At 50.8% G+C, this 18,729-nt stretch overlaps 1 protein-coding gene across 7 annotated transcripts in view; it reads right to left on the bottom strand.

Moving 5' to 3' along the window:
* Positions 1 to 1,365: 1,365 nt before the first annotated feature.
* The window catches only part of ATP2B4 (ATPase plasma membrane Ca2+ transporting 4), a 93,791-nt gene continuing 76,427 nt past the window's right edge, over positions 1,366 to 18,729 (bottom strand). For 4 of the 7 annotated variants that reach the window (XM_032319290.1, XM_032319293.1, XM_032319292.1 and 1 more), the window contains 5 exons: positions 18,434 to 18,647; positions 17,660 to 17,871; positions 16,551 to 16,658; positions 14,443 to 14,619; positions 1,366 to 5,937 (listed from right to left, as the gene is read on the bottom strand). In XM_032319290.1, the coding sequence (XP_032175181.1) occupies positions 5,626 to 5,937; positions 14,443 to 14,619; positions 16,551 to 16,658; positions 17,660 to 17,871; positions 18,434 to 18,647 (1,023 nt within the window). In that variant the 3' untranslated portion in view covers positions 1,366 to 5,625. Of the gene's footprint in view, positions 5,938 to 11,074; positions 11,256 to 14,442; positions 14,620 to 16,550; positions 16,659 to 17,659; positions 17,872 to 18,433; positions 18,648 to 18,729 lie in introns of all 7 variants that reach the window. The other 3 variants (XM_032319294.1, XM_032319295.1, XM_032319296.1) reach the window with 2 other exon arrangements.

Below are 18,729 nucleotides of genomic sequence, written 5' to 3'. Positions count from 1 at the left end.
TGCAAACCATTATTAAAGGTGGAGGGCGGGGCAATTATGCTTTTCTAGAATTGGGGGTGGGGAAAGAGACAGAAGAGCATGTGCTTTTCTGTGCCGTCGCTCAGGCCAAGGAACTGAGCTGGCTCTAGATGCCATTAACACAATACCCGACGCTCCACTGGTCTCGGCCAGGGAGCTACTCTGAAGCTTTCTCCACATCTCACCATGCACTGGGGTTAGGAGGCGTAGATGTTTAAGATTCAGTTTGGGCGCGTAGAGAGGCACAGATCCCAGGTCCAACGAAGACAGGGTGAGGACAAGGGGCAATCCAGGCCCAAGCTTTAGAAAGGACTCTAGCTGTGTGTGTGTGTGTGTGTGTGTGTGTGTGTGTGTGTGTGTCTGCCTGCCTGTGTGCTTTGCACCCCTTTCTTCTAGCAAGGGTAATTGGGAGGGAAACTATAATGGGAAAAAGAGACTAGTTCTGTTTTGTGAATGACTTCTGTTATCAAACAAGACCTATCCCCCGTTGTGTATTATTCATTTTTTCTCCCCTAGCCTGTTTTAAAGAAAGGAAGTAGGCAGTGTGCCTGTGCCTCTGGAGTGCGAGCTGGGGCAGGCAGGAGACGTGGGGATGAGAATTCATACTCCAGAAGCTTTTCCCTCCAGGGCGGGCTCTGCCTTCAGAAGCAGCCTGTTCAAACAGCCGGCAGAGCTTGGGCTGTCTTTCTCTATCATACTTTTCCTAGCAGACCATGGGGAGCCCACAAAGTCCTTTCCTCCCTTTGATGTGTTCAGAGACAGCAGGGAACTTGATGGAGCGCCGGGATGAAAGGTGCAGGGAGTTCTGAGTTCTGAGATATGAAAGTTCAGAACCCAGATGACCTGCCAGGAAGCTGTTTTGGCCCGAACTGGGGGCCTCAATGGTCGGTGAATGGAACAATTAACAGAATGGAACAGAACAAAAACTTGGGCGAAAAGAGGGACAGGAGAGCCCCAGAGGCAAGATAGGAAAAAAAGGTGCTGGTATCAGAGGAATGAATTGGTCCAGAATGTATTTCATTAACAAAAACCAAACAAACCAAAAAAAGGGCGAAGAGAATAAGAAAGGACTGTCATCCTTCTGGGTTCACCTCTGGCTTCATGTGCCCCAACTACGGACTCCGCCCAAAGCAAGCTGAGCCAAGCTTGTCCTGCTAGCGCGTAGCCCTGGCAAGCGGGACCACGAGGGGCCAGAGGGCCGTGTTGGCGGGGGAAGCGTGGAAGGGGCCAGTGACAAGCTGAGTGCCAGGCTTGCATGGTCAGGGGTCTCGATGCGGCTGTGGCGGGTCCCTTCTCAAACTCCAGAGACATCACCCACGAGTGGAGACACATTGAGGACAGCACAGGTACTGGTGGGCACGGGTTTTTATTCTCGGTGCACAGCAGTACTGGTTTCTGCTCATCCGCAACAAGCTTTATTGGTTTCCAAAAAAAAAAAAAAATAATAATAAGATTATCCCTTTTTAATCCCATCTTTCCAAACTCCTCTTCTTCCCGACTCAGTGGACAACATATTTAAATTTCAGATTTGCCAGTTTACAGCATTCCCCCCCCAAAGAACCATATAAATACATGCAAAACATTGTACAGAGAGCTTAAATAATAGCCGAATGCAAACACCGTTAAGCCAAAGGCAGATTATGGCAACACACGCTGGGGTACACATTCCTTGGGTGTCACTGTGTTTGCTTTATGTCATGCAGACCACAACCGTCAATCTTTTGTTTGTTTTCCTTTTTTGTACAAAAATACCAGTGCTTGTTATACTCGTTACTGGGGGGGAAAAAAAAGAAGAAGAAACTTGAAATTCCTATCTGTGTGCTGATTTGAAAAGCACAACGTAGATAGATCTTGTTGGCACGTACGTCCGGCATGTTCACATATGGCATATATACAGATGGGGAGCAAATGCGAACCAAAGGCCAATTCGGTCACCGGGAGCTCCCTTCTCTCCGTCTCTCCTCATCAAGAGGAAAGGAGACAGCAGGCCTCACAGCAGGGCTGGGCAGGCGAGGCACTGGCACTGAGCTACATGGAAGGGCATCTGGTCTATTCTGAGGGAAAGGCTGGAATGGCTTCAGAATAGCAGGTGTTGACCTGTGCCTCGTCCCACCGCTGCGGTGGGTGGTCCCTAGATGCGGGAAGTGAGGACGTGCACACTTTGTGATGGTATCACGGGCTGCTGAGAGCGATCACCAGGCCAAGGAAGCAGGAGAGGAAGGAGGTGAGGCATTTGGAGGCTGCATGCGGACTTGCCGCACCTTCCTGGGTTTTCGGCGGCAGTGAGGTAATCGCGCAGATACCACTGTACAGACTCTCCCCTCTGAAGCTCGAGTGGAAGAAGAATCTCAGACCCTACAGAACCCACGGGTGTCAGAAGGATCGCGAGGTGATCTCGCTGACACCTTTGGGGATGGGGAGTCATCATTTCAGAGGGCAGAGGGCACCTCTGGGAAAGACCTAGCCCCGAGATGGTCATCGCGGGTTAGAACCAGCCTTTGTGACTTCCACTTAGAACTCTCTCCCCCATCTCACAGATTGCACACGACCTTTCTAGGGGAGGGGAAGTCCCAAATCGGAGCCTTGCACAAAAACTCACTAATGGAAAACTCCCAGGGCAAAGAACCCGTAAACATGGGTGAAGGAACCCATGTTCCTGGGTGAATGCAAACCCCCAATCAGAGCATCCTTGCAGCCCGAGAGATATTCACATCTTGGGTACCACTCTGCCAGTTACTCATCAAAAGAAACACATCCAGGCAAGGCCCCTGACCCTGATTGCTGGTTACGAAAAAGCCTGGCACCCATCTTTATGGCGGTGGGGGTGGGGGGGATCATACACTCATTTCTCGCTGGCTGCTTTGCTTCCCATCCACAGCCCACTGCCCGCTTTCCTAGGTTTCTCTAGGAGAATTATCTCACCTTCTCCCCATCCGACCCTTTTCAGATCGAAAGCACCATATGGGCGGAAAGCTTTATTAACTTACGCCATATTTACTCACTGCCAGTTGGATCACTAAAACTGAATAGAAAAAAAACTTATATAAAAAACATATGCACATAAACACTTAAACTTACTCAATTCCATATCAACAAAATTTATATTAAAAAAGTCTAGAACCCAACACATTTCCCCCCCCCCTAAGTATAAAGATGGCTGTTTGGAGAAAGGAAGTATGGTGCGTTGGTTTTAAAACCAGTCGCAAATATACAAATTCGCCTGTCATGTCAAACAGCTGGTTTTGTGCTCCTTCCACAGGGTAACACGACAGCACTTTACGTCAAATCCTTTAAACAAAATACATATGGCTGACTCGAAAATATCCATTTCTGAGCTAAAGAAAACTATATATTTTTGCATAATATTCTCTATTTTCTCTCCTACCATGGAAACTAGAAGACACACAAAAGCCATTGACTTTAAACAAGTAGACACAAGCCTTCAAGAGTAACCTGTCAGGCACCATGAGAGTCTTTTGGGAGCAGGAATGGTACAATAGCCTCCGAAGTTTGTTATTGGCTTGTTTTCAAAACTGATCTGAGGTAAGAAAAGACTTGACAGAACGAAATCTCCCAAAGTACTTAATAAATATGTGTACACCTAACACCTCCGGTGAGCTGTTTTACTCCCACATGAGGATTTAAGACAGAGAAAAGATTGCTGAAGCATGTGACCTTTACAAAACCCAAATCAAATCTAGCGGGTTGCGCAGTAATGGGGTTGGGCAGGCGGTATTGGTTCTTTGCTCTTCCTGCCTCAGACAGCCCGGGTGGAAGGGGTGAGGGAGGAGGGGTCCCGAAGAGAAGGCTGGAGAGCATGGGTTCAGGCCGCCTTACTCTCACAAGTGGAAATTTGGCAGTTCACAAGAGCCTCGAGCCCCATCCCCCCACTCCCATCATTTCTTTCATGGGAATTGGTAGGCATGAGTTCACGGACCCCTGCACAGAAGAGCTGACGTCAACATCAGCAGGGATAAAAATGGAGCTCCCGCAAACGTGGTTCCACCTTGTCCCATTAAGGAATACTTAAAAAAGTCTCCTAGTGAGGTCCCCAGCTCCGCAGAGGCAGGTGGGAAGGGGATGCTTTGGGCAGTGTTCAGGGAAAGAAGGCACAGGGCTTAATCGTGCAGCAGTCAAGCACATTCTAGATGGGGCCTTGAGTGGGGCATGTGGGAAAAAGGAAGAGAGGAAGAACTTTTCAAGGCGAGTCTTTTGCTCCTTTAAGTCAGCAAAATGTCACTGGAGCCCACTTGGGATGCATATTTTCAAAAGCAGAACATATAAGAAAGGCTGGGGACTGTTGAGTGACCGGATGGGTTAGAGGTCACGACAGAGCAGAATGACAAAGCTGAGGGGTGTGTCAAAGCTGGTACTTGGGCACCGAAGCTCAAGGTGTCTGGTTTCTCAGAGGAAGGTTTCTCAGAACCTGCTAGTATGGCCCTTTGGCCTCTCCCAAGGCTTCTCAGTACTCACTCCCCCAACAAGCAGGTCCTGTCCTAGAAGAACCTTGGCAGAAGTAGTGGTCAACCCAGGGAGGATGGCAGAAGAGTTGGCTTTGATGGTCTGTCTTGTCCTGGACCTGCCTGCTGCTGGTCCTCGGGATCCCAGGCTAGTAAGGAGGCAGGGCCTTTCTCAATCCATTCTTTTGCCACCACTTTAAGAACAGAAGAAAGCTTGGGCTTACAGTCAAAACTATATAATGAGCCTATGCAAGCTTCATGGTCAAGGCTCATCTCCCTAGCACTTAGGAAGGACACACACCTGACAAGACGGCAGTTCAGAAGTGGAAGGTAACCTGGCAACCACAGAAACACATTCTTACCAGCTCTCAGTTGCTTCAAGGGGATCCCATTAGCAAAGCAACCTCCCTGCCTCTAGGACTAAGCTAAGGATTCCATTGGGGCCAGAAGGGAGAATGGCCAAAGTTGACCCAATTCAGCCATGTCCACTCCACTTTCCTAATCATCACAACTTTAAAAGAAAAAAAGTAAAAAAAGAAAAAGAAAGAGTGAAGGTAGGGCACACCGTGGTCAAAAAAGACCAAAAGAACCGTAGGCAGGTTTGACTAGAAAGGCAGAAAGAGCTAGAAAGCTTTAGGTGTAAGTTTTGAAAATGGGAAAGTCATTTTAAAAACACTTGCTCTATAGGCTGATTCTATACATTCCATTCCTGCCTCTACACATTTCATTTGGGAACGTTTGTCTCTTGGAACCCTCGACTTAGCTTATAAATGGCACAGACTCGTAGGGTAAAATCCTGAAGTCAGGAGATGGTAACATACATATGCATACTGGGGAGAGTCTGGGTTGGGGGACACGCCGAGAGAATCGTCATCATTTCTTTAAAAATGACAGCGGACACACCCAAGGAGTAGACCCTACCATTTGCTACGTGCCTGGGGTTCGACTGGGTCCTGCTACAAACCCCAACTCAAGTTGAAGTTGAAATCCTCGGAGGTCTGTGCTCCTGCCTCTTCATGGTCAGGTGGGGGTTCACACATACTTGGGAACAGCTGACACGACAGTGAAAAGTCCCATCGTCACCTTACAGATGGGACAGATGAAAAAGGACACGGGGAAAGCGGGGATGGGAGCCAGAGGACGAAGTTCAAACGGACGTCTCCAGGCTGTGCAGAGGGCTGTCTGAGTGGGAGGCGACAATTTGCACTTGGCTGCAGTCCACCGCGTTGTTGTTTTTGTTGGCGTACGGCGTGACCTCACCATCCAACAGGAGCGCCCTAGTCCCAGACGTAGGATTGTCAAGATTTTCCTCCTCGTGTTCATCCAGGAGCGGTGTTCGTGGCACTTCCTCATCTATGGCGAATTCAGGGTGGGTCATGAAGTTGTGGATGGAGTTTTGGTTCTTGGGTTTCTGAATACTTTCATGGAGGGAACTATGGAACGCTTTGACCACTTTGATCTATGGCGGGGGGGGGAAGGAAAAGGGGAATGAGAAAACACAAAGGTGAGAATTGGCTAGGACAACAAAGAACTGGTGGCTTGAGGAGAGAAACAAAACCCCAACTACAAAACACTACGGCTCAGCAACCAAAACCAAACACACGAGAAGAGATTAGGGAGCACGAGGAACGAGGAACGTCAACTTTCAAGCATGGTGTGGCGTAGGGTGAGTAATGGCAAACAGCTGAATATTTCAAAGCTGCATTGAAAAAAAAAAAATGTAGAAAACCCAAAGCAAAGTTAGCATTCCCAAACAATCCATTCTTTAAACGAAACAGAAAACAAGGATTCATTAGTTCTTCTGGATGAGGGCAAGGACATGGGAACCAGGTGCAAATGAACAGCCGAACTTAAAAGATGATTCAGACATGTGGCTTTCTGTGTCGAGGCCAGACATTTTGTGAACGTGGGGTGGAAAAACCGCACACTGGAGTTATCGGTTTAAAACCCTTAAAGGGTCGAACGCATACCAGTCCATACATAAGACGCTTCAGGCGATAAGTGGCGATGGATACCGTGCAGCAAGGCAGACCAAACACTCATCATTTGTGTCAGCAGCATGCAAGAAATTATACTCTCTGGTTTAATCATTGCTCTTTGGGTCAGGGAACATGCATCTATTTCCATCCCACAACCTCTGCCATGTCCCCTTCCCCCCAAGACAGCAGAAATCTGCCCGTCCCATCCCTCCCCTGGCAGATGGGGCTAAACCACGGGTACGAGAAGATGCCTTCCTCCTGACTACAGAGAGAAGAGCTGGCTGTCGCGGTTCAAGTGCACGTCCATGCCTCTGGGGCACTGCACGTGTGCCTGGCCTGCAGCTTTCTGCAGCTGTGGCTACATTGGGAAGGGGAGCATGACCTTACGTGAAGCAGGGAAGGGACAGCATCAGCAGAGAAACCCCCCGGGTCGGAGGCTGTGCTACAGAGAAGCGGCTTTTCTGAGGAGGTGGATGGAGAATGGAGGAATGGAGATACCACGTGGCTTTAGTGGGCAGAGGGAAACGCACGGCCCTGTACGTGTCGAAGTCTCTTTTTACCGCACAAAATAAGGGAAGGGATTCAGTCAATTGGGGGAAAAGGAAAAAAATTAAGAGCAACTGATTCCCGTGGCCAGCCTCTGCCTCATCCACGGGCATCAGCTCCTTTGGCAGCCTGCTTTTCTGAATGCTAGGCCTCTCTGAAGTCTGGTTTAGAACCTGGGTTGGCAGAATGGGTTGGGGCCGTAGGCTGGATGCCGAGAAGTTGGAGAGAGAGGCCGGGGGGAAGGAAGGTGGCTGGAGGACAGTGTTAGTCATGGGGAGGAGGCTGATCTAGTCTTGTCCAAAAATTCTTCCCTCAAGAAAGAAATGAGGCTGATGCAGGAGAGACGGCTGTGGTAGGAGGGGCAAAGGGGGGAATGCTGAATGTTGGCCTGGGGCCCCTCCTCCATGCCTCTGCTGTTTCAGCAGTGAATATGTCCCTGGAGAAGAGGCAAGAATGTGCAGACAGCAGAGACAGAGAGAGTCAGGCAATGCTTTCTATCACTGGATAGACTCTCCAAAACCAATACACAAAGAGGACTTACTGAAGTTGTGTCTTTGCTGGCTATGGCTTTCCTTATCTCGCCTCACTCCACGACAGCCTGGCAGACCCCCCCCAGGACGGAGGGTGCCCAGAGCTTAGAAGGCAAGGGATTGGGGGACCTTTGGCTCAGGTCATGATCTCAGGGTCCTGGGATCAAGCCCCGCATCGGGCTCTCTGCTCAGCAGGGAGCCTGCTTCCCTTCCTCTCTCTCTGCCTGCCTCCCTGCCTACTTGTGATCTCTGTCCGTCAAATAAATAAATAAAATCTTTAAAAAGAAGGCAGGGGACTCTCTGGCACTCAGTAGAATTGGCTCCATGCTTCAGCCAAGAGGAAGCAAGGGACCTGGGTGCACATGTGCCCTGTGGAACAGAAAGTAAGGACCTACGTTTCCATCCTTCTGTGATTGCTGTCGACCATCTGATGGGTGAGTTTTACCTGACATGTTCTCTTTGCTCCAGACCTGGGTGAGATCAGATGGAGCAGAGGCTCCATCTGGTCTTCTGGAGGCCCCAAGCTTTCACCCATCTCCGTCAAATCTGAGAGCAAGGCACCTTGGAATGAAGCCAGCCCAAACCCAGTGCTTTCTCCCTGGTTAATAGATGGGTTCAAAGTCATACCAGCCCCTGTAGGAGGGATGACAGAGCCCACACTTTGGACCTGCTCCTGCAATTTCCGAGTTTTTAACAAGTGCTGGAGAAGAAAGGTACCTTTATCCCACCAGCTGGTTATCTTCAATATCAGTAATTTTCAAACATCTTGCTTCTATTTTTTTTTTTTTTGAAGCAACTGAATACTTAATAAAAATAATTGTACGTGAAGTCCAGTAGAGAAAACAGATTCTTAAAAATGGGGGTTAGGGTCAGGGTCTGGAGCCCTGTTTTCTGGTTTTTCCTCTCACCTGTTGGGGTGATCAATAACACTGTTACAGGCAAACAATAAGGGAGATGAAAGTGAATCGGAATGGGTAGATGGAAAAAATAGGGAAAATGTCTTTGGGGGAGCAAGGAACAGTCATCCGGCTAGACTGCAGGGCTTCTAGAATCTAAGGGGAAAGCAGCATCCTGCAAGGGAAGGTCGAAGGAAGAGTAGTCAGGGAGCTGGCGGCCCATCTAGTGGCCTGGAGGCGGAGAGAAGGGTGAAGGGTGGAGAGCTCGGGGCTGTCACGATGCTGCTCACCTCCAACATGGCCTCAGAGAACACGTACCACATGCTGATGATCACAAAGGTACATGCCCATCAATCCACCCCAGGCAAAGGGGGCAACCTGCTTCCCTGAGGCCTGGTGCGTGAATGGGGTACGGGGAACAGGACGTGGCTAGCGGGTGCTGGGAAAGCTGTAGGCATTCTCCACTCAGCCAGTCAGCCTTTCCTTCCCCAGTTATTGTCCCTCCAAACCTCCGGGAAGTGGCTTTTCAGGGGTTCCTGCCTACAGGAAGAAGTGGCTGACTGAAGGGCAAGTCTTTCTCGGTTCTCAGGAGTCCCAGTGAGGTCGGACTTTCAATCAGGCATGAAGGCTAGAAGCACTCCCTGGAGCCCAGTGAGTGGGCAGATGAAGACTCCCTTTCTCCAGCTAGATTCCAGAGTCTTCTGTTCTCTTTTCGGAAACCAGGGGAAGAGAAGGGATTAGAGCTTTCCTAGAGAGGAAAATCTTCAAGATTTATTTACTGAAGGTTAGACAAATAACTAAATTCACTTGGAGATCTGGAATGTGGGCTGGGGTCCTGAAATGCGTGACTGTTTCTTCTAAGACGTCCAGGTAAGGAGGAGGAGCTGGAGAGAGAGCAGGTGTGGCTGTGTCTCCTGACCAATTTCTGCCTTTGAGGGTCAGTGGCTTACCCTCTACTGGCAATTCCATAAGAGCCCAATGGGCTCTGTCTTCTGCTTAGTGTCTTTCTACCTTCAAATTGCTGGGACGGCTGACACTAGCCCTTCCTCACAGAAAGGCATGATTAAAAAAGAACAGGCACTAGTTAGAAGGGCAGGGAAAAGCTAGAAGAAAAAGAGAAGTAAGAGAGGCATATGGAAGAACTAGAGGGAGAAGCTCTTAGATATTTGCAGGGTAAGACTTACTCAGTTCTTTGACTGCTTTTGGGCCTAAAGAAATATGTGTCTATAGAAAACCCACCCCTCATACCTCACACCAGAACACTTTTACATTTGGCCACAAAGACAACAAATAACTTAAGTCTGGTCTCTGGTCAGCCTGTTTAGCTCCCAATCACGTGAACCACGGACAATGCACCTGTTCTTTCTCTAGTGCACCCCCCTTCAGGGGTTTTGGGGGCTTGAGGGGGTAGGTTGAAAGTGGGGGTAGAAGAGATAAATAAAATAGTCAAATATCTGAAGCTCACAATAGACTTAATACACAGAGACTTCTTCCCCACCAAATACCATAATAGCACTATCAGCAAAGAGCCTTCTCTCCTCTCTGTGTCCCATTTGGGGAAGGTAAAATGACCCGGAATAGGAAGACATAAGCATTAGCAAGAATCCCACCATCTACTGACGGGAACTCCAGATCTTAGGTCAAACACTGACAGCATTCCAGCAGATAGGCTGGCTGAGAAAGGGGTTCCTGAAACTTTATGCGCAAAATAAGGTGAGAAGGGCTGGCTATGGATGAGACAATCGAACTAGAGGAAAAGGGGAGGCAAAAAAACCCAAACCAAAATAAAAGTTGCTCTTCAGAAATTCCTAAAAAGAAAAAAGCTGGAGTGAGGAAAAGTAAGTTATTTGGACCTTTGCGTATATATTTGTCCTGTGCAGATGTGAACACATTGATTCTTAAACCAGAGCTTGGTTTGACGTCCCTGAAAAGTGAAACACCCAGCCCTGTGGGTGGACACCCAGCCCTGTGCATGTGAACTGAACACCTTCTCTTCCTCACACTCAGCTATAGCTTCTACGCCAATACTGTCAGCTCACAACAGAGCGGTAGCCCAGAAGGACCGTTATTATCGGCCAAGTTCAATGCTGGCTCAGTGATGAGGGATCTCCTGGTAGAAAAACTCATGGGAAGGGTAGATCTTTTTGTACTCTCTTTCAGGAGGTCTGACACTTGCCCCCTTCCCCGCCCCATGAAGAGAGGGCAGGGTTTTTCCTGACCTAACCTCACCTCTAACCTCAGGAGATCAAGTTCAGACTCAAAGGAGCAGGAGGAGAAGGGAGGAACACCAACATATCCAAACAAAGCAAAACCAACCAACAAACCAACAACTCAAAGTAAAGCCAAACAAACAAACAAAAAAACTCAAGGAAGAAACAAGCAATGCAGAGGAACGTTCAGAAAACAGGATTACTGTCTTTAAAATGGTTACGGTTTAATAGTTTCTCAACATAATAAAATAAAATATAAGGGCACACAGCCTGGTTTGGGAGTGGGATTTCGGTCCCATCTTTTTTCCCTTAAGTCAGAGATCAAAGGCCAGAAAAACCAAAAGGAAAAGATAACCACGGTTGGTTAAAGTGGATGCCACGTGCTCTCTTGTGGTCATTTTAGCAAATCATGCATCATAATAGACTCTCACTCACTGCCCAGAGTAGGAGATGAGACAGCAGCAGGAACAGAAGTGGCGGGGGGAGATGTGACTGGCGCCACTGTTACATAGGATGAGCTAGGAACATGTCTAACGTCAAGGTGCTGCCCCATGGTCTGTCGCTTTAGGACTCCCTTAAAAGAAGCTCCCGTCTGGAATGTGTTAATTACGTCGATCTGCAAAGAATCAGAGAGTGAGACAGCTTTGCTCCACAGTCCAGAGAGAGGAAGAAAGGGGGAGGGTGGGGGGGTAGGGGGTGGTCCTGGAGGATTAGGGAAGAGGTGGGTGGAAAGTGCTGGGAGAAGGGGACAGGAGCAGGAGCAAGAGAGATGTTTCCCTCGTACACAAAGCAATGGCGAGGAGAAGGGTGGGGAGGCCGGGGAACCATTAATCGCGCCACAGACTAATTTTAAGGTACAGTTTGCCGTGGAGGCCAGATACCCAGCCAGAATCCGGTCTTCTCTTCCTTTGCAGCCTACAAGGGATGTTTTAAGTGTGCAGGGGTCCAGAAGTATCTACAGTTTAAAGGGACTTCTCACCCCGTGACTCCTAACAGAGAGTGACAGCTTATTCGTTGTGTTGACCTGTACTCTTAAAAAACAAGGCATGTCATTTAAGATAGAAGGGAAAGTATATATATCAATTGCATTTTGGGCGTCAGGAACCTCTGAACCAATTATGTTGACTACTGATTTTTGAAGATTTTGCAGGAAAGTTAACTCCTGCGTTCAAAGAAAAAAAGTGAGGCATTTTGTAGACCACATCCAGGTGGTCGGGGCAGAAAGGCACTTAGACCACGACTGCTGGGCTCACCTGCTTCTGGGTGTCTGCTCTGAGAGCCCCCTCTCCTTGGGCTGAAACAGACAAGGCCCGAGAAGGGAGCTCAGGAACCCAGCAGCCAGGCTCTTTAGCAAGAGTGCCACCAGCACCGGGGGTGCTAAAATGTCTGGCAATGTCTGACAGTAACTCAGTAGCTAGACTGAGGGCGGGGGAGCGAGACATGCTGGCTGGCGGTGATCAGTGGCAACAGTGTAGCAAGTGGTCTCTAGTTTTGTGTCCTACCTCTCGGACACAGGTGATTATATGCCATTTGATTACCGATGATGGTCTTGGTTGGGGCCTGGGACAAAACTACTGTCCTGGTCCCTGACCACTAGGTGACAAGGAACAAATCAAAAGGAATTCCTTTATCCTTTAGGATCTGGTAGAATCGTCATAAAACTGCCTGCGGGATTCAGACCAAGGGCTGATTCCATTCACCAGAATGGCTTCAGTTCCTCGGGTGAGAAGGGGACAAAGCAGGTGCCTTATGCGGCAGACAGCTGTTCTTTTTTATAAAGTTTCCTGAGAAGCCACGCAATGTTTAGGGTTGGTTTCTGGATTCAGACCAAAGGCTGAGCTAGACTACCATCCCTTCATTGCGTTACATAGTTTTTAGTTCTGGGGGACAGAGGAGCCTGATCCTGTGGGAGGGAAAGTGCTGCACATGGAGAGGGGACCGGTACAGGTCCCCCCACCTCCACAGGGGACACAGATCCCAGGGTTACCTTCCCAAAGCTTCTGCTCCCCAGTGCTTCTGGGTCTCTCTAAACTAAAGGAACCTGGAGCGGACCATTGCTGGGCCGCCCCCGCCATCGCCCAGGTGTTTCAGTTAGAGTGACAGCAAGGATCAACAACCCGGCGGCAGGGGGCTTTGTTTGAATCCTGCTGAGGCTGACAAGCTGCTGCCAGGAGAGAGCTCCAGGGGTCTGGGCTCACTGGCTTATGGGGCTAGGTGTGCGCCGCGAGGGCAGGGGCTGGGTGCCCGTGGCATCTTCGAGGGCTGCGTTCGCTGCCTAGGTGTAGGCCTGAATGCCTCTCTCGCCTAGCCACCCCAGGTCCCGCAAGGAAAGGCAGTCTGCCCAATGCCGTAAGGCCATGCATCTGAACCCAGGGTACAGAGTCAAAGGAGTGGGAACTGGGAGTGGAAGGGAAGGAAGATCCGTGAACCTCAGCCCCCCAGGACAGAAGACTGGTGAGGGGCCAAGGAGATGCTGGAACGAGGGAATCCTGGCTAGGGAAAAAAAAAAAAAAAAAATCACATAGGAGGAGAGGAGGCAGGGACCCTGAAAGGAAGAAAAGCAGACAGGTTATTATGAAAGGAGCAGACCTGAAGGAAAGCACCAGGGCTTCGGAGACAGGAGCCAGTGGCCTAGAGGGTGGGGTGGTGTCTGCAGGTCCCGGGGAGTCTCCCCCTCTGGGGGGAAGGAACCCGGGAGAGGGGAAAGGAGTCCCAGTGGTTCCCTAACTAGCCCTGCCCTCCCACCTCCATCATGGTCTTGCCTATGGGAGACAGGTTCCCAGTGGGTATGCAGTGGTGAGGTTTCATTTGATCTCTCTTCCTATGACTGAAGGAGGTGGGCTTCACTAGGGAACTTTCTACGCCATCGGCAAGGCTGATTTTAGAGACTGGAACTTGTTTCCGGGATCTCCAGCCAATCAGCAGAGAGGAACAGGCCTGCTCTCTGGAGACGGAAATCTTGACTAATACAATAGAGGCATATAGGGCAAGAACAGGGAAAGTGATAGAATGACCAGGGCCTAGACCAGCTGCCCACCTAGGAGCAGGTGATTACAGTTGCTGCATGGAAAGTGGGAAGAAAAACGTTACAGCAAGGCTCCACAGGCAAGGGGGCCTAAGGGCAGCAGCTATGCCAGTTCAGAAATTTCGAGAAGGGAAAAGGTTTGAGGAAATTATAGCTCCTTCCTTTTGGGGAAGCAAATCTGAATCCTGCAAAAGATACTCAGGCACTGAGAGACTTTGGTCATTTAGATACACCGAGCCGTCAGATTCCCCACCAAGGTCTTAAAGTATGAGTGGGGAAGATATGAGAGGGTGAGTTTCTTTGGCAAAGATCCCTCCAGATAACAGCTACGTTACCCTCGCAGCAGCTGGAGGACTTACACGAAGCATACGCAATCAATGCTGGTTTAGAGATGCTGCCTAGCTCCTTTCTCCTGAAGGGCGGGGAAGGACGCCGAGCATCTCCCACCCCAAGGTCAGAGGTCAGGTCTGGTGCTCCCAAGAGACCTTACACAGGGAGCTTGCTGGCCCCACGGAGGATGGCAAAATGGGCTTTAGAACCAAAGAGAAGCCGAAGGAAGAGGCTACCAGTTTGTGTTCAGGGCTCTGAGCCCTCTGACTACTCTCCTCTCAGAGGCGCTCAGGCAGCTGGTCCCTGGAGCTAGGGGAGCTTGGGCTGCCCACCAGCGGCGAGCCGAGGGAAGAGATGTGAGCCACCAGGAACGGCTGCCCCCCGCCCCCCATCTCCCCACACGGAGGGATGTCTTCTCCCCGGCGAGGACAGGCAACTGTCAGAGTACCTGAGTCTGGATACGGTTCAGGCCCCGGAACCAGAGGATCTGGCCTCGGCGCAGCTCCATCTCCGCGTGGTCAATCTCGTCCAGCCCCTCTGCGTCCTTGGTGATCTCCTCTTTGGTGGTGCCGTGCCCAGCCTCCTTCAGGAACTTCAAGGATTGGGTAGGTATCGTGGAGATGATCTGAGAACAGGTGCAGTGGAGGGGAGATACCAGAATCCGGGTGAGAGGGCGGTCATGCAGCTCACACGGTCAGGCCCTCACGTAGGTCACTCTTTGCCTCATCAAGCACCGGGGAGGTGGGGGGGTGGAGGGGCAGTGGGAGAGGTGCCAACCCGGCCAGGCAAGCACTCCTCAAGGCCTCCCAATGGCAGGCCCTCAGGAAGGTTTTCTGTATTTGTGGACACGTGAAGGAGAACTTACATTTGCGTGTAAGTTTGCCAGCCATCTGCCTGGTTAGTTATATACTTGGTTCTCCATCCGGCTCAGTTGTTCCTTTCCATTTTGCCAGGAAAGGGAAGGAACTATAATGCATGGCACATGGTAGGAAGAGACAGAGACCAGGGCCCGAGGGAAGACAAGGCTAGGGATAGGAGAGGGTGGTCACGTCGCTTGTGTATGGACAAGGGGAAGAGAAGTCTTGGAAGGGAAGGATCCTTTTCTAGTTAGCGCATGCAGAGTAAATCCCTGTATTGTAAAACAAGGGTGAAAAAACAAAACAAAACAAAAAAACCCACCCAAAAAAACGAAGGTGAAAAGATACTAGAGGTTTTCTTGGGCTTGGGGTGAGACAGTCCAGGGAAGAAGGGACATTCAGGTATCATCAGACATGGGGCAGTAGGCTGGGCTCAGGAAGCGTCAATCAGCTCTCCCTGACACACAGACGAGGAATAGACAGGACTGGGACGAGAGAAGGACTGTAGGAGTGGCCCAGCATGGAGTCAAGGACTCTGAAAGGGGAAGAATGTCTGCTCCTGGATGACTAGAAGGTGCTGCTGGGACACAGGAGCAGCGATGGTACCCGGCATCAAGGCCGCATGGCCATCTGTGAGACTAGACCCAGATGGGAGTTCCAGACAGTTGGTGAAACAACCAAGCTTCACTCAGGTGTAAAAGGGTCCCACTGGTAAAGTAATGCCACCGAATGGGACAGGGAGGAGGGGCTCATGGTAGGAATCAGGACAGCAATTCATCAGGGAGGCATCTGGGACACAGGAAAGAAACAACCAGCAGGTCTACGGGGGAAGTGGTCCCAGGGAAGGATCGCTGGGGCCACTTAGAACAAAGCTGTCACCCAGGTGGCTTGGAGCCTATTGGTAGAGACTGGATGTCTGCAAAGCAGAGCTTCTCCTGGCTCAGAGCTGGGGATAAGAGGGTGTGCAAAGTGGTATCTGGGAAGAAACAAAATTTGCCAGATCTGATCCTATAGCTAAACTTTACTGTGTCCTTAGATGGTACTAGAAATTGTTCTAAGTCATTTCTGTGTCATAACAGATTGGCCCATTAGCAATGAGGAACAATGATCCTGTTCTCCTAAGCTGAGGAAACTGAGGCACGAGTGGTTAAGACTCTTGGTCAAAGGTATTCAGAGCCGGGGAGCTGGTCCCAGTGTCCATGCTCTTAACTGGGTGCTATGCTGCTTCTCTAGAGACCTCGTGGGTCTGTATTTATCTCAGGTGAGAGTAAGCCATTCGACCCAGTCAACCCGTTCAGGCCGTGGTGAACACGAGAGGCAGGGGAGTCCTAAACTAGGTCAGCCCAGCAGCTCACAGCCAGACTGCGGCTTTATTAAAATAGACTTCTGCTCTGTAAACATCTACTTCTAAGACCCTTAATTTTGTTTTTCTCTTTTTAGCAAAATTCCATTGAACATTTCCACTCCCATCTCAGAGACGCTAAGGGATCTGCCTGCCACTAGGCATGCTTAGAGGAGATCCACAGCCACCGAAGTGGGAGGCACTGACAGGTCCTGCAAGATGGAAAGACCTGGAAAACTGGGGGGAAGAAGCTGATGGCGAGGAGCTGGGAGGCGCTGCCATCGCATGTCCCATCTCCTCCAGAGGAGAGAGTCTGCCGGTCGCGCACCTGCACTGGGCGAGCCGGCTGCTACTCACCTGGCCCCATAGCAGTTCTCCGATGCCAATGAACAGACACCAAAACCACTGAGACAGGGTGAGCTTCGTGCAGCTGAAGGGTTTACCCCCAAATTCCACAATGAGAATCTAGAACCGAGAAAGACAGCCCACCATCAGGGAGGCGAGTCACGGGCAGCTAGCCCTCCAGCCGAGACCACCAACACGGCGTCAGCGCCCCGGCCAGTGATCCCTGTGGGCCTAGGCCCAATCTGCTTGTTGGAGGAGGAGAAAGAGGAAATCCAGAGCAGGGAAGAGAAGACAGACACAGTCTTTCTAGAGACTCTGCTCGGGAGACAGAGCTACTTACTATGAATATTATTAAGGTAAGACCTGGCAGATCCAGGGGGCTGCAAGCTTCTGGTGACTATAGCTAGTGGGCGAGGTGCCAAGAGAAGGCACAGTGAGGGAGAGGAGGAGTTGAAGAGGCAGACCAATGAGGGGGACCCCGGCAGGGGATGGCAGGACCCCTTGGTGTGGGGCGAGCTCCTAGTCTCCTGTATCTGTAGGTGTTTAGTGTACCCGAGACTAGGGCAAGGAGGAAGACACCCGATCCTTCTATCACCGGGGCAGCCATGCCTTGACCCCAGTTCTGCGAGAAGAACCCAGGCCAGCTTTATCTGTCCACTGCTCGTGCACCCTGCCACCCCTTCTCTCTGTCTGTAGACTGCACCTTGTCTTCTGCCAAGAGCCCCCCACAAATGCAGGGGTGGGAACAAGGAGGGAGCCTGTATGGCATGTGTCTGCCTATCTCATGTACGTTGGCAGGAGGGACAGAAAGGACCTCTAGTGACTCTCTCCTTGGCCACTCTGGGAAAATTCTGTGCTTTGGAAAGACAAGGAAGGAACCCACCCATCTCGTTTTATTTGCTACCAATGTGTTGCCTTGCACCATGGCACCTGACCCAGCAGGCTCCAGTTCCAGAGCAATGTGCAGATGGAAGTCAACCGGGAATCCAAAAGCTCTTGATCTGCAGCCCGAGTCCCTATCATTCCCTCCCTCCTTCTCCCGGGTACCTAAGCAACCCCGCTCCCAGCTTCTGCCCTCTGCCATCCCAGCCCCCCTGCCCCGACTCCAGCTAGAGGCTCACCTGGCTGATGAAGGTGCCCAGGACCACGGAGCAGAAGATGAGGTTGCGGAAGATGCCCGCGAAGACGTTCCTCTCTCCGTGGATCTTGCGGGAATTGATCTCGTTGAAGAGCTGCATCAGCACGAAGGTGTTGAAAATAATGGTGTAGTGCTGGCTGGGTGGGGAGTGTAGGGGCGCCTTCCTCCCGCTGTCAATGTCGAAGAACCTCTCGCCTAGTGGGGACAAAGGAAGCATTAGCGGGTTAAGCGCAGTCTCCGTGAGGGCCCAGTTTGAGTCAGAATGACACCCAGGCATGGCCAAGCCGGGGTCCTAGGGCCGGTGTCCATTCTCTCGGGTCAGTATCTGAGCCACACTAGCTAGCAAACACTCTGAGTGTCAGCTCTGGTGTCAGCATATCTGACTCTCTCTCCACGTCCACTGCAGTGACTCTGACTGCTTATGGTGTGGCCTTAGGGATGGGGGCTGTGCAAGGGTCTGGCAGACACAGGTTTGATCTTAGTGCCGCTGTATATTCAACACGGGTCCCGCACTTCAGTTTTATAATCTTAAAAAAAAAAAGGTACAGAAAGCCACCCTGTGAAATTCTTAAAAGGAGTATACCAAATAGTGCAGGGCGGCACAGAGTGCAAGGGGACACACCCTGTGGGTGACACTGCTGTCACCCCTAGTCCTGTGGTCGGCTTGCTCCCGTGCCACCTTCTCTCCGCGGGCCGTTCTCTGCCCCCGTCCCCGCTTAGCACCCAGACCCCCGTCCCCAGCGCCCCCGCGGCTCACCAGCGAAGACGAGGAAGAAGATGACAGTGAGCTGATAGACGGCGTGGCCCAGGATGTTCTTCATCATTGTGCGCGAGATCAGAGGCTTGTTGCGGCCATAGGGGCGACGCTTCAACAGAGACTCCGTAGGAGGCTCCGTGGCCAGGGCCAACGAAGCAAAAGTGTCCATGATTAGGTTAACCCACAACATCTGCACGGCTTTCAGCGGGGAATCCTGGTGGGAGGAAGCACCCATGCTTTGAGCTTTCCCCAGAAACCAGCCCCTGGCTCACTCAGCAGCCTCAGCTTTGCCCTTG

The sequence above is a fragment of the Mustela erminea genome, chromosome 17 (genome assembly GCF_009829155.1).
Source record: "Mustela erminea isolate mMusErm1 chromosome 17, mMusErm1.Pri, whole genome shotgun sequence".
Classification (NCBI taxonomy): domain Eukaryota; kingdom Metazoa; phylum Chordata; class Mammalia; order Carnivora; family Mustelidae; genus Mustela; species Mustela erminea.
This window is presented reverse-complemented; position numbering and strand designations above follow the sequence as displayed.